Source organism: Echinococcus granulosus, assembly GCF_000524195.1.
Source record: "Echinococcus granulosus chromosome Unknown EG_S00006, whole genome shotgun sequence".
NCBI lineage: Eukaryota > Metazoa > Platyhelminthes > Cestoda > Cyclophyllidea > Taeniidae > Echinococcus > Echinococcus granulosus.
Genome location: NW_020170386.1, coordinates 107,363 through 119,974, shown reverse-complemented (window position 1 = coordinate 119,974; position 12,612 = coordinate 107,363). Strand labels below are relative to the sequence as shown.

Here is a 12,612-nt window from a genome sequence, read left to right as displayed (position 1 = left end):
ATAGGCGAAGGTCGTATGTGTTGACGAAGTAGTTGTGCATTTATTGAGGTATGGGGGGACTATGCTTTCTCTATGCTACTTTAAACTTGGCAATGTCAATCTTCACGTACCAATAATGTGAATTTATCATTGTTAGCTCTTGTTTTTTGTTACCGACTTATTCCGTAGACTTAGAGCAAGCAACTTGGCCCGCATATTTATTACCAATCAAAGCCAGTATTGCTTCGTAAATGCATCCAAGATTTTTTACGCTTACCCTTTATCCGTGCTGTTTCACTTTTGGCAGATATGTTCAGTCGTTTCTTAAATGCAACGAGTTTTGCATGCGCCCCGCAATTAAGCGAACGGTACTTTCACAATGATCTGTTTTCCCACCGACTTTATAAAATTATTTCAAAACTCTCCATCGTGCAAATTCCACGTGCCAAATTTTTCGGTAGACGAAGTGATAAAGGTACATTCAGCCACGGCGTCTTCGGTTCTCCTGAACCTAGGATTTCATCAAAAAAACTTGTTGCGCAAGACGATCTGAAGGATATGCTCAAGGGGTACACTCCAGTGGTGCAGCTGCAACTTGTTGAAGCCTACAGGCGTGGTGTCCAGGCCACTACAAATAACCAAAAGAAGATCAGCGCATTCCAGTCCATCTCGACTTTAATAATAAGGGTGATAACGATTGGCTTGGGAGCTGCATTGGTGCTTTTTTTAATAAGATCCCCTGAGCGTGGTCTCGGCGGAGGTTTTTCAAAAATATTTGATTCAACTGTAGCGTCCTTTGCGGATAATGTTGATGTACGATTTTCTGATGTCCAAGGTGTAAGTTTTACTGGTATTTCCCCTACATTATTAGCCGATGATATAGAGAAATTTCGAACTCACTGAAATTTTATTCTTGCACTCACTATGCACTTGCTTGATCTTTCTTAGTGCGACGAGGTGAAGAAGGAGCTTGAGGATATTGTTGAATTCTTGCGTAATCCAGAAAAGTTCAGTAAACTTGGGGCAAAGCTGCCTAAGGGCGTACTTTTAGTCGGTCCCCCAGGGGTGGGGAAAACTCTTCTTGCTCGGGCTGTTGCAGGTGAAGCTCAGGTATGCTCTCCATTAGAAGTTTTCTACTTCCATAATTGAAAACCTAGGCGGTGCATTGACCGTTAAATCTCTTTTGGAGTCACCTAGAAGGAAAATTTTTCACATTTTTCTCTTAAGTTATTGGTTAGTTATATGCTGTTTTTGCACGCAGGTGGGATTTTCACACCTGAAGAACCATACTTTCTCACTTTACGATTGCCTATAACGTTAAAATTCTTCCTTACAGGTTCCATTTCTTTATGTGTCAGGAAGTAATTTTGAGGAAATGTTTGTTGGAATGGGCGCTTCTCGCGTACGGCAGTTGTTTGCTGCGGCCAAGGAACACGCTCCGTGTCTCATCTTCATTGATGAGATCGATTCAGTCGGTCGGTTTCGGTCGTCTTCCCCCCTCCATCCCTACGCCAATCAGACCATCAACCAATTACTCGCGGAAATGGATGGCTTCGAACCATCTGAAGGGATAATTGTTCTTGGAGCTACGAACCAACGTGATGACCTCGACAAGGCACTCTTGAGACCTGGTCGCTTCGATTTCCAGGTTTATGTATCACCGCCCAGCTTCGAGGTAAACTTGCGTTTATATTAGATGATCTGTATTCGTGCTCTCGGATCACGTACAAAATGTGTGTACGATTTACTGCCAAATCACACTAAAGCTAGTCTTCAGTGTCGATACTTTAATCCATTCATGTGCTCAGTGACTTTTCCTCTTGATTACCCTCCTAATATCCGACATAGAGGCAGAGTATTCTTTTAAAATGTCAAGGAAAGTCGGACAAGTTTTTCATCGTGGGTTTGAGCGGGTTGCCTCACTAATGTTCCGGCGAATGTCTCGTGAGATGAAAGGTAGATGTTTTTAGTCGCACTTGAATGTCGTAAATTTATGAAAATCAAGCTGCTTCATGGTAGTACTAATTTCCAGTTTCGTATCAAATCCGACTTTTACCCTGTTATAAAATGCTTCAACATAACTTCACCACTAGGACTTTTTACTGTCGTAATTCTATCGGAAGAACCATTATTGGATATGTGTTGAATGGTTTTCCCCATTTAAAAGCACTTTTTCTTTTGACCTGCGTATCGTGAAAGCATTAATGATTTTGATCAAGTTGAAATTTATTTGGGATTCTGGTAATATAACTTGCAAATGGAACATGGAAGGCATTTAGATAGCTAATGGTGTTTCACAGCACCTCAGTACCTAGCACCTACCCTGTTGCGGATACTAATTCGAAATGTGGATACTTCAAAATCATATTACCGGCCTCCACTAGTAAAAGTGTGGAAAGTTATACTTAATGGACGACCTTAAAGGCTTCTAATAAATACCGATTTTTCCTTAAAGGGTCGAATAGCTCTTTTCCGGCTTTACCTATCGAAAGTCAGGGCAGCGGCTGAAGTGGACGTGGATAAACTTGCTCTGGGTACAGTAGGCTACACCGGAGCCGATATCCAGAACCTCGTTAATCAGGCTGCAATTACAGCTGGCCTAAGGGAGGAGAAAGAGGTGACCATGGCCCATCTCTGGGATGCGCGCGACCGCTTGTTGATGGGGCCCGCTAAGCGTCGACCACTGGATGATGAGAGCAACAGAGTCTCCGCCTACCACGAGGCTGGTCATGCTCTCATGACGCTCTACACCAACGACAGCATCCCTCTGCACAAAGTGAGAGGAGTATCGCCCCCCCTTCTTTCAACACTGGTGCTATTCGTAGCATTTATTATTATCGCTTAATTTAACCATTCAGGTGACCATCATCCCACGTGGCGAGTCTGGCGGACACACTAGCTTTCTTCAAGATAAGGATTCGAGCTTTTGGACGCGTTCTCAACTAATTGCTCAGTTGGACGTTCTCATGGGGGGTCGTGTTGGTGAAGAGGTGGCTTTTGGACCGGACCACGTGACAACTGGTGCTGGAGACGATTTTAAGGTGTTGTGCAGAAATTTATTTTATTAACTAGACACTATTACTGGAGTCATGTTCTGCCCTCTTCACATTTGATCATTTCATGGTCAGCTGGATTTAATTCTTCCGCTGATCAGTAGCTGATCGTTGTTGGCGAAAGCGCTTTGTGTCTACGATATTTCGAAAGCATTCAAGTTAATGAATTTAGGTTCCCGATTTAATGCTAGTACGAAATAATTCCTTTGAATAGCCAAGTCTATTTATTCATGGAGCGTCATTGTTGGTACTCGGTTAACTGACTAGTCACGTAATGTTCGATTTGATAGAAGGCAACTGCGATTGCTGAGAATATGGTGAGCCGTTTTGGCTTGTCGAAGAGACTGGGCCCCCGGGTATTTGTCAACTCCCACCAAGATGGCAGTCAACTGAGTCAAGCGACGCGCAATGCCATCGACGGCGAGGTGGACGATCTACTCAATGCTTCCCTAGCCCGCGCCCGTGAAACACTCACCAAGCATCGCGAGGAGCACCAAATCCTGGCGGAGGCGTTGCTCTTTTATGAGACGCTCAGCAGCGACCAGGTTCGAGATGTGCTCGACGGAAGACTGAAGGTTCCCAAGGGTCCGCGACACGTCAGGCCTGGTTCAGCGCCGTCGCCAAAGGTCCCTTTGAGTTCAAACTCGCAGACTAGTGCAGTAGCTCGCAAATCTAATTTAGGTGAATGTACAAAACCGCAGGTATGAAAACACTGAAAAACCGTGCCATAATGAAACCAACTCAATCCTCATTTTATACCGTGTTTTCGATCCCTTCTTTAATGGTCTCAATGGACTCCTCGAAATTTGCTGAACGATTTCTCGCAACTAGGCAGGAAATACGCTGAGAGACATTACAGACAGCCCTGAGAACCCTTTTTATGCTAATAAGTTGAGCTTTGCCTTCACCTCACTTGGAGCTAGCTATCAGGCCGCAAGGTGAAAGGGTAACCATGCCCCACGTAACAGCGTGCGTAAGTGTGCGCATAAATAGAATTCACCAGAAAGTGTAATCGCATTCTTCTCAAGGCATTAACTGTGCAAGTAATTCAGCTGCTTCACAAACCATCAGTTACACGCATTCACAAGGTCGTGGGTCCAGTTATTCGTGGGCGATGTGTAACTAACCTCGATGAATGACCGTAGTTGATGGGAACGTAGGGTTAAAAAATCTACAAAAACACAAAGAAGGCAAAACTCTTTATTTCCTTAGCATAATAGACTTATCCCTTTAAAGTGCCTAATTATGGAAAATTATTAGCATAAGTTAGAAGAAGCGACTAGTAGAAAATCAGGGGTGAAATTCGACCAGGAGTTGTTGGGTTTGGTTCCGTGGAATGCTGAGGTGTAATTTGACATGGGCTGCGAGCAGCGCCGCTCCAGCAGCCACCGAGGACGTGAGCAAGATAAGACGGAGAGAGGCGACGATTTTTTTGGTTTTTATGTCCGGCACGACACGGTCCCGGAATCCTGAAGGGTGAAGATGGTATGAAAGGCCATAGGAAATTAGCTCGGAAATGTCACAGATGACTCCAAGGGGGTGAACTTTTATAGAATCAGCTACTCCCTTAAAAGTTGTCATAAACCATCGATGCAGGGGTGATGTGGTCAGCTGAAAGTGCGAGCCACCACCAACGGGAATACGGTAAGTAGAGTTTACGAACATGCAATGCTAAAGGGGTTTCTTTTCTCAAATCGAATAGTCTGCAGCTCACACTGATAAAGGATAAGCACAATCTTGGTGCCAAACATCACTAGCATCATCAGTGCTATAACTCAAAGGTACACATTTATCAGAATGCGCATTCATTCCACCAACGAAAAATGATCTAACCGCAAGTTATTTACAACTAAATAAGCTATGAATTAAGGTTTTAAGTTTGACAAATGTATATGGAGTGTCAAAAAACTCACCACACTCTAGAAGATCCCAACTGTGAAATACACCTCCTCTGCACACAACATTGACGCCCTCAGGTTTCATTCTCCATTGCTAAAAACACAGACTCCACGGAAATCACTGTGAGCGATGAAAGTAGTTTATCTTCAGGAAATAAATATCAGAACACCTGGTTCCTCCAGTTCTCGAAATAACTATATGATTTATGTCATGTTTAAGGAGAAAAATAACATGTATAAAGTAATCTCCATTATTAGCCTAGATAAATGCAGCGTTTTAAAGTCAATGAAATAATAATTTGAAAGACTTTTCAATCTCTTTCCAATATTGACGCTTATTTACAATTACAAAAGCCATTGGCAATATCTGTTTTTGTACAAATAATGTTGTGCAAAACATACGGGATCTGCCTTTTGAAGGACGGCCATAACATGTGCAGCCAAAAAGAAACCCGCCTCATAGAAGATATGTTGGCACAAGGCGTCTCCAGAGCGAGCAACTGTAGGGCACAAAAGTGATACACTTTGACTCGCCAAAAACATACCTCGCAGAAGCTGAAACCTTACGCTCTGCCAATTTCTTGCATAGTCCAGAGTAATAACTCTTTTCAAAGTGGTAATGCGGCTCAAGAAGATCTACATTATTTTGCAAACCGAAGTAGTCAAAGATCGCCCTCTTCACCGAAGAAGTATCGTGTGATGTAAGGACAAGTCCTTCATCATTATCCAAGTAGGTTTTAATTGCACGATGAGTAATCCAGAAAGCTGGCAATCGAGGAAACAGATATATCGATGCTTTATAGCCAATCATTAAACAGCAAAATAAATTATACAATAGTCACATTTGGAAAATTCTCGCACAAGAGCAAATGCGTAATTGTTTAGGAAGTTTCGGAAACGGTGATTAATCGTAAGCTAGCATTAAGCGATCCCGTAAATTGTAATATCCAGAGTTAAATTCAATTACCATTTGCAAAAAAAAGCATAATCGTAGAGATTAACACTATTCACCTGGTGACACCATGAGCGGATTTCCAGAAATATAAGGAATGAATAAAATAGAAAATAAAGGACTCACCAGAGCCCTCGTCACCAAGCATGTGGCCGTAGCCTCCAACGCCATAAGACGAAAAATCCTCATTAATAAGTTTGCAATTTGAACCCGTACCTGCTATGAGCACAATTCCACCTAGCGAAGGGGAAAAAACAAAACGCAATATTTTTGCTATTTAAAGTAAATGCGAACTAACTGCTGTAGAGTGCAGTATGAGACATGAGGATACTGGAAGCGATTATCCATCCAATAGAAGAGTGCATGCTAATTCCACTTTAGAAGAGATTTCCAAAACTCAAGTCAAAAGAATAATGAAACAAAAGTTCAATAAATTAAAGGCGACTCAAGTATCAGTGTATGCGAAAAACGTTTACGGAAGACGCGAGGTTACATTCAAGATGCATGGTTAAAATGTCACATTTGGGTTCATATAATATCCATATATGATGTAAAACAGATACGTCCTTGAAATTATCCTTTGACGAACTTTATAAGATTGGGGGAATGCTAAAAATTACTTGTGGTATAAGAGAGCAATCTCGACCACATAAATTTCGTCATTAAGGAGCACTCAAAACAAATTTAAAAAGGCGAAATAACAAGACCAAATTCAAAGCACTACTTCAAGGAAGAAGGAGACTAGCAACGGGACAAACCCTAATAAGGTTTTAGTAATTACAATCTGTGGATGATTCTCGGTAAAAACTAATGCAAAATACTAAACAGCTATTTTGTAAGCAATAGTCAACCGCGCCAGTAAAATTACCACCCATCGGGAAATCGTATTCAGCACGCGGTTTAAACTACCACTACGTCGCAGTTGGCCATTGGCAAGCCATAAATCAAACAGCAGCACGATAATTAAAAAAAAAATCTACCCGTTTAAACCTCACCTTTTTCGGTTGCGGAAAATAAAGTCCCCTGACAATCATTACAGGCATAAATATGCTCGGTGAGATTGGGCCTTGTTCTTCGAATTTCATTCTCAATATCACGGGAATTTTCCTTCGAATCAACGCCACTCAGTGCTAGACCCTATGGGAACATTTTGCGTGATACGCACTACATCATTAATTGATATGCAGTACCAGAACCAAGCTACTCCAAGACACAATATAGAAAAAAGCACCAAGAAGTTACATTTACACAACTTATTTAAAATCATGTGGCCTTTGTTAAATTTATATAAAAAATTGCACAGATGAACATCCAATGAGATCATGTAGATTTTTACGATGTTCAAACAATGAGTCTATCCATGGACACAATAAACCTACGATTGAAAGAAATTTGGTATTGGAAGGTAGATTAGCTTTGTTCAATGCCAAGTCGATGAGACCAAGTGCACGCTCCACAGCAGTTTCAACTCCCAAAGTCTGCATAGCGTAAAATAGTTTGTAACATATGTACAACAAACGCACTCGCATACCCAATGATTAACATGTGGTCCAACGACTTTCGAACACTCCTTCCCATCCACTGAAAGGATAACAACTTCAGTAAACGTCGAACCTCTAATCGGAAAAATCATTGGGAACAAACGTGGTAGAACAAAGGTAATGATTAACGCCCGCCAAAGCAACTCTATGACTCGCCATTAAAGACAATATGTCGCAAGTAGTGAAAATGAGAAATATGACTACAAAAGCCAAATCACGCTAGAAAGCAGTTAAGGAAATAAATGAATAATATATTGCCAAGATCCAGACCAGAAAATATAGAGGTAGAGCAACCAGTAGACTTTAAACGGACTTTCTAGAAGGTTATACCAAGATTTAGCAATAATTTGAATTTCTAATGACCAGAAACCCGACTAACCCCTCCACACCGCAGATATAGTTGCACATCAGAACTCAAAGTAGGTCCTCCTGCAGATAATTACTTAAACAATGTCGAATAGTTTTTAAAGCAAAAAACTACAGCTGATTGGGACGGTAAAAATTACAATACTACGATTATGCGCTTAAAAAATCCTTAGAATTTTGACTCTAAATATTGGGATTGTTACGCATAATGATAAAGACCTTTGCAAAACCCTGGTGTTAAACTCCACTCATTTATAGTTATCAAGTCTAAATTAACAAAATTTTTAACCACACCATAATAAGAGTGCAATCAACGAAGGCTGCATTAATGTCTAAGGGAAGTGCTCGAATAAATTATTCTGCATAACGCTGACCAATATTTTACTTAAAGACGAATAAGTATCTGCAGGCAACACTTTGTAAGTTAATATGCTTTTCATCCTTCACGGCTTATGCTCCCCTTGCTTATGGTGATTCATTGATGCAGCTCCTTGTGACTTCCCTGAAGACGGAAGAAAACATTACACTGGAGTTGAACATCTAATACGTTTCGGTGAAGGGACCGCTTAGGTGCTCCTGTATTATACCGGCGCCATGTAGGTTTGTCTCTTGGCTGTGTCAGTAGCCCCAATCGCTTCGGTATTTCAAATATGTATATTCTGCTTAAGTAATTCTTCTTAGTTCATCTTCAAGGTAGCCTCGGGGGGGCTATAATGATGTCATTTTAAAAATTTCGTTCACCCTTATTTAAAATAGAGAATAGTGGTTAAAGTATATCTGTAAGTTAGTACTGTTAGTACTGTTATTTATGAGGAAATCAAGCTATTTAAGACTGAAAACGACTAATATAGACTATTTTTCTCATTGCCTACATTATGAAATTCCAGGTAATTGTTATGACGTGGAAAGTTTAATGGATGATGTCGACCAAATAAAACTTTTTAAACAATAGGCACCGAATTTAAGCAATTTCTCCCTGTAATTTGACTATTATTTCCATAAAGAAACGTTGAATCTGATGAAGTTCAGCTTACATTGTGCAACGGATACGGTCTTTTCTAGCAAAGCAACCGCTCGATGACATTCAGGTAGGCGCGATTCTAATGACGACCGAATGATTGATGACAATAATGCACACAAGCTGTCATGCTGGAATGAAGTGCTCGAAGCATGGTGGGAAGAATGTCGGAATACCCTTGCCGATAATGAGGAAGTGCAGGCTTCATGCAAACTTTTCTAGTGTTCACCATTTAATTTATTACTAACTGCTCCGCTGTAAACAGCTAGTTATATTTGATCTGAGCGGCAGCTGTTAAACTGTGCAGCTGTGTGATGAGCAGCAGCAGCAGCAGCAGCAGTCGAAACAGTGCAGCAAAAAGGGCGACAGAAAAGGCCAGCTAACCAGCGGTAATGCTACCGTTTGGAAGTCCCTGTGTGAAGGGGAGGTGCACTTCAGTGGGAACTGATGCATTACCGGCTAGTATAGTTGAGGTGATTGGAGGAAACAAGTCTGCCACAATGACGGTTTGTGCTTCAAGAGTGACGTCCCTACTCATGTGCTACAAGTTAAAATGTTTGTGAAAGGGAAACTGCTACAACACCCACTACTCACTCGTTTTATGTTCCTGATAACACAACAACCACAGTAGTAAGAATCGTGGAATTCTTTTACTTCGGCAAACTTTTTCGGATTTTCGTGTGAATGGTAAATCAGTACCTTTTCCTTGGAAGTAACGAAATTTGATAACATAAAGGAAATTTTTGCAGCCCAATTCAGAAGCAACAAGAAAATGAGTGATGGCGCGGGAGCTTTAGAATATTTCATGCCCACCGAGTTATTGTGCTAACGGCCATCCATCTAGTGCCAATATACTAAGGCATACTAATAAATGGTTTTATTGTTCCATTTCTTATCAATCAAAAGCATCCTAAACTGTTCCAAAAAAGACTTGTTATCTTCTCAATCGCTTAAATGTGCAGAAGACCAGTTTTATGGATATTTCGGTTTTGAGATGCGTTTCAGCAAGGGCTGGGATCATGCATATTGCCATCCCGAATTTTTTCACCAATAGCACCATCCTCGGCACGAAAAACCTATCAAGTGCTTAACAACATAATCTACTTACAACATAAAAAACAAATGCGCACTGCATGTATTTCTGATCTCTCCAAACTCGATCCATTTATGCAGTGCCTTGTAACACCAGAATGTTTGGGAATGATTAAGTGAAACCGGTGATAGAGTCAAGCCTATCTCAACTGGCGAAATTAAGAACAATTCGCTCGCAATTATCATTGCCTGCTTTTAAATATTTTGAAGGAAAAAAATTCTGTCATTCATTTTGTCTGCTACTGCAGATGCCAATCCTGGAGTTTGGGAAAAAGCTGGCGAATGAAATGGTGGAATTGAAAAACACCATGAGCGGAAATAAATACAGCCAGGATTTGGGAATTCTATTTACTTTTACATCGCATCATGATGCAGACAATGGCTACACTTTGGAACCTGGAAATTGAGGAAGTGTTTTCACTGGGGTTGCTTCGTTGAACCGGTAGCTCAACGTCGACGGCCATTTGCGCGCAGCAAAGTGCGCTGGCAGAGTTAAGTATTGAGGAAAAAGACCTCAATAAAGTTAATGCTTCAGCTGCGAAACCCGATCTGTGGTAGTTTTGTTGTCAAAAATGTGCCATTATTTTACAATTACTGAAATTGATAATATTAGCCCTTGCAGCCACACGTCCGTCACACGGATGAGGTGCCAAATGAACGTGGCGGTTTAACTGTTGCATCGATGGCTGTTTCCACCAGCACAACAAAGCGCGGTTTTCGTGGGCGCTAAAATGTTGATAATTTCACTAACACTGAATGTGATGGCTAGAAGAGGTAAGGCTTAATTGCTGAGTGTGTCTTGTGAGGATGAGGTCGCAGTGGTTTCGCAGCCAGTGCTTCAACTTATGTAATAAAATGATAGTTGGTGAACATATTGGTGAAAATACCATTGCACGATGTGGGTGGGATACACAATTTTCGCGCCCAGATCAAATGCTCTCCACATTTGTTAATAAAAAATGAAAGAAAATGTACTCATGGCTACCTCTCCTTTGCAAGAAAAATTGCACAAAGCCACACGACCTGATTTGGATAGAGACAACTACATGTTCAGTAATTCCTCATGTTTCTTTGAATCTCTCGTGAAAGTGGAGAAGTAATGTCCACAGAATCGCATCAAGATTGAATTCTTGGTAAGGTGGAACTACAGTCGTTTGAGTGCATGTTTCGGATGAAGCGGATTCCCGTGTTGGTTTCAGATGGAAGAAAAGTTTTTTATCCAAATTTTACAACACCGAAAAATCACATGCACGTTAGTCTAGGAAGGCGAAAGCCCCTCGTTACCGACTCCATCCTTCTGCCGGGAGTCCATACCGAGCTGTTGAGGCCGTTCTATGCGATGTTTGCGCACTTTCCGTTTGAGGACTCCGATGTAGCGGGCCAACCATTTGCATTTTGAGACTACTTCCTCTTGCATCAACTTGAAGCACATAGCAAATACGGAGAGTCCCACTGCTACGTACACGGTGATGATGATGAGCTTTTCTTGGGGATTGGTCGAATCAATCTTGGTACCTGCAGGCAAATGTCACAACTATTACATTCATCACAAAGCAGATTTGACGCTATTCAGGCAGTGGACCAATCAGTGTTAGAAAGTGGTTGGCGATAAAGTAAATATTAAAAAAATGAAAGTGAATCATTTAATTGAGCGGTAAGATCGCTAAGTATACAGGGACAGGTACCTATCTGTAATAATTAGACAACTAGTACTGCATAATTAATTAACGCTCAAGACCAAATCGTTTGCCACATATTCGGCATAAGTTTCTTCAATTTTCTGCAATAGGGTTTTGTATTCCCCTTTTAGCAAGCCAAAATCGCAACTCAGTGCCTCATCTGTTGTGAATTCATAAAGAGGAGGCTCCAAGTAACCTATTTACACATGCCTCAGATTCTCCCAACCCACGAGTGGCATTCGCTTTGCTTCACTGCTGAGTTAATAGAACGAATCGCAGGTTAAAATTTGGATCTGATGTTCAACGCCTAATTTTGGAGACTTCATATTTTGATGTGGTCTAGTGCATGTGGATGCTTATAATTTGCCTCACTGTATTTTGAAGTCATTTAGCCGATCGCATTTCATGGAGGATTATGCGCTGCATGTACTTCACTGTAAATTGAGTGAATAAGGAGGAATTACCAAAAACTAAAGTCTGTATCACTTCTACCATTAAATAACCAGCCATCCTTGGAATTGACTCTGCCTCCGAAGCGTTGATTGCTTTTCGTTACCTGGACAGTTTGCTGCCCATTTCATTGCCCACCCCGATCAAATCTCACCATATCTTGACTACTCAGCCATCCAGCTTTCCACTCGTCGTTTTGCAATGTCACACATTCAATAGCTACGTTTCAGAATAGCCTAAACAATACTTTGTGTAAGGTAAAATTCGCGTAGCTGTGCCTCCCAACTTGCAGTTGACCTTTAAACCTCCTTTGCACTCAGGCATAGGTAAATGCATTCTTTGCAATATTTATCAATGATATGTTAACTCAGGCATACCTGGAACAATATCGCCGAAGCCGATCGTCGATAGAGTTACAAAACAGAAATATGACCATTTCAGATAGTTTGGATCTTCCCAAATGCAAAATACAATCGCTCCAATGAGGATATATGTTGTCATTATCATGATTGAAAGACCAATGGGCACTGTGACGTTGGAAATATCTTTACCATCAAGGTCATCACTGTCAAGGCTTCGCTGTC

At 41.2% G+C, this 12,612-nt stretch overlaps 3 protein-coding genes across 3 annotated transcripts; 1 reads left to right on the top strand and 2 right to left on the bottom strand. All coding sequences in view use genetic code 11, as the record gives it.

Annotated features, from left to right (window-relative positions):
• Window positions 1-288: 288 nt before the first annotated feature.
• On the top strand, window positions 289-3,739 carry EGR_01511 (hypothetical protein; the record flags this gene model as incomplete). Its single annotated transcript, XM_024490760.1, has 6 exons — window positions 289-816; window positions 928-1,089; window positions 1,316-1,654; window positions 2,435-2,755; window positions 2,838-3,020; window positions 3,323-3,739. The coding sequence occupies 6 exons, from the start codon at window positions 289-291 to the stop codon at window positions 3,737-3,739; spliced, it is 1,950 nt and encodes a 649-aa protein (XP_024354625.1).
• A 583-nt stretch (window positions 3,740-4,322) lies between these two features.
• EGR_01510 (N-acetyl-D-glucosamine kinase) lies at window positions 4,323-7,831 on the bottom strand (the record flags this gene model as incomplete). Its single annotated transcript, XM_024490759.1, has 9 exons — window positions 4,323-4,501; window positions 4,946-5,024; window positions 5,333-5,430; window positions 5,498-5,695; window positions 6,009-6,119; window positions 6,878-7,019; window positions 7,262-7,360; window positions 7,414-7,498; window positions 7,803-7,831. 9 exons carry the CDS (start codon window positions 7,829-7,831, stop codon window positions 4,323-4,325), a joined length of 1,020 nt encoding a protein of 339 aa, XP_024354624.1.
• A 3,326-nt stretch (window positions 7,832-11,157) lies between these two features.
• EGR_01509 (twik family of potassium channels-related protein) lies at window positions 11,158-12,159 on the bottom strand (the record flags this gene model as incomplete). The annotated part of the gene is made up of 2 exons (XM_024490758.1): window positions 11,158-11,414; window positions 12,135-12,159. 2 exons carry the CDS (start codon window positions 12,157-12,159, stop codon window positions 11,158-11,160), a joined length of 282 nt encoding a protein of 93 aa, XP_024354623.1.
• Window positions 12,160-12,612: the final 453 nt, after the last annotated feature.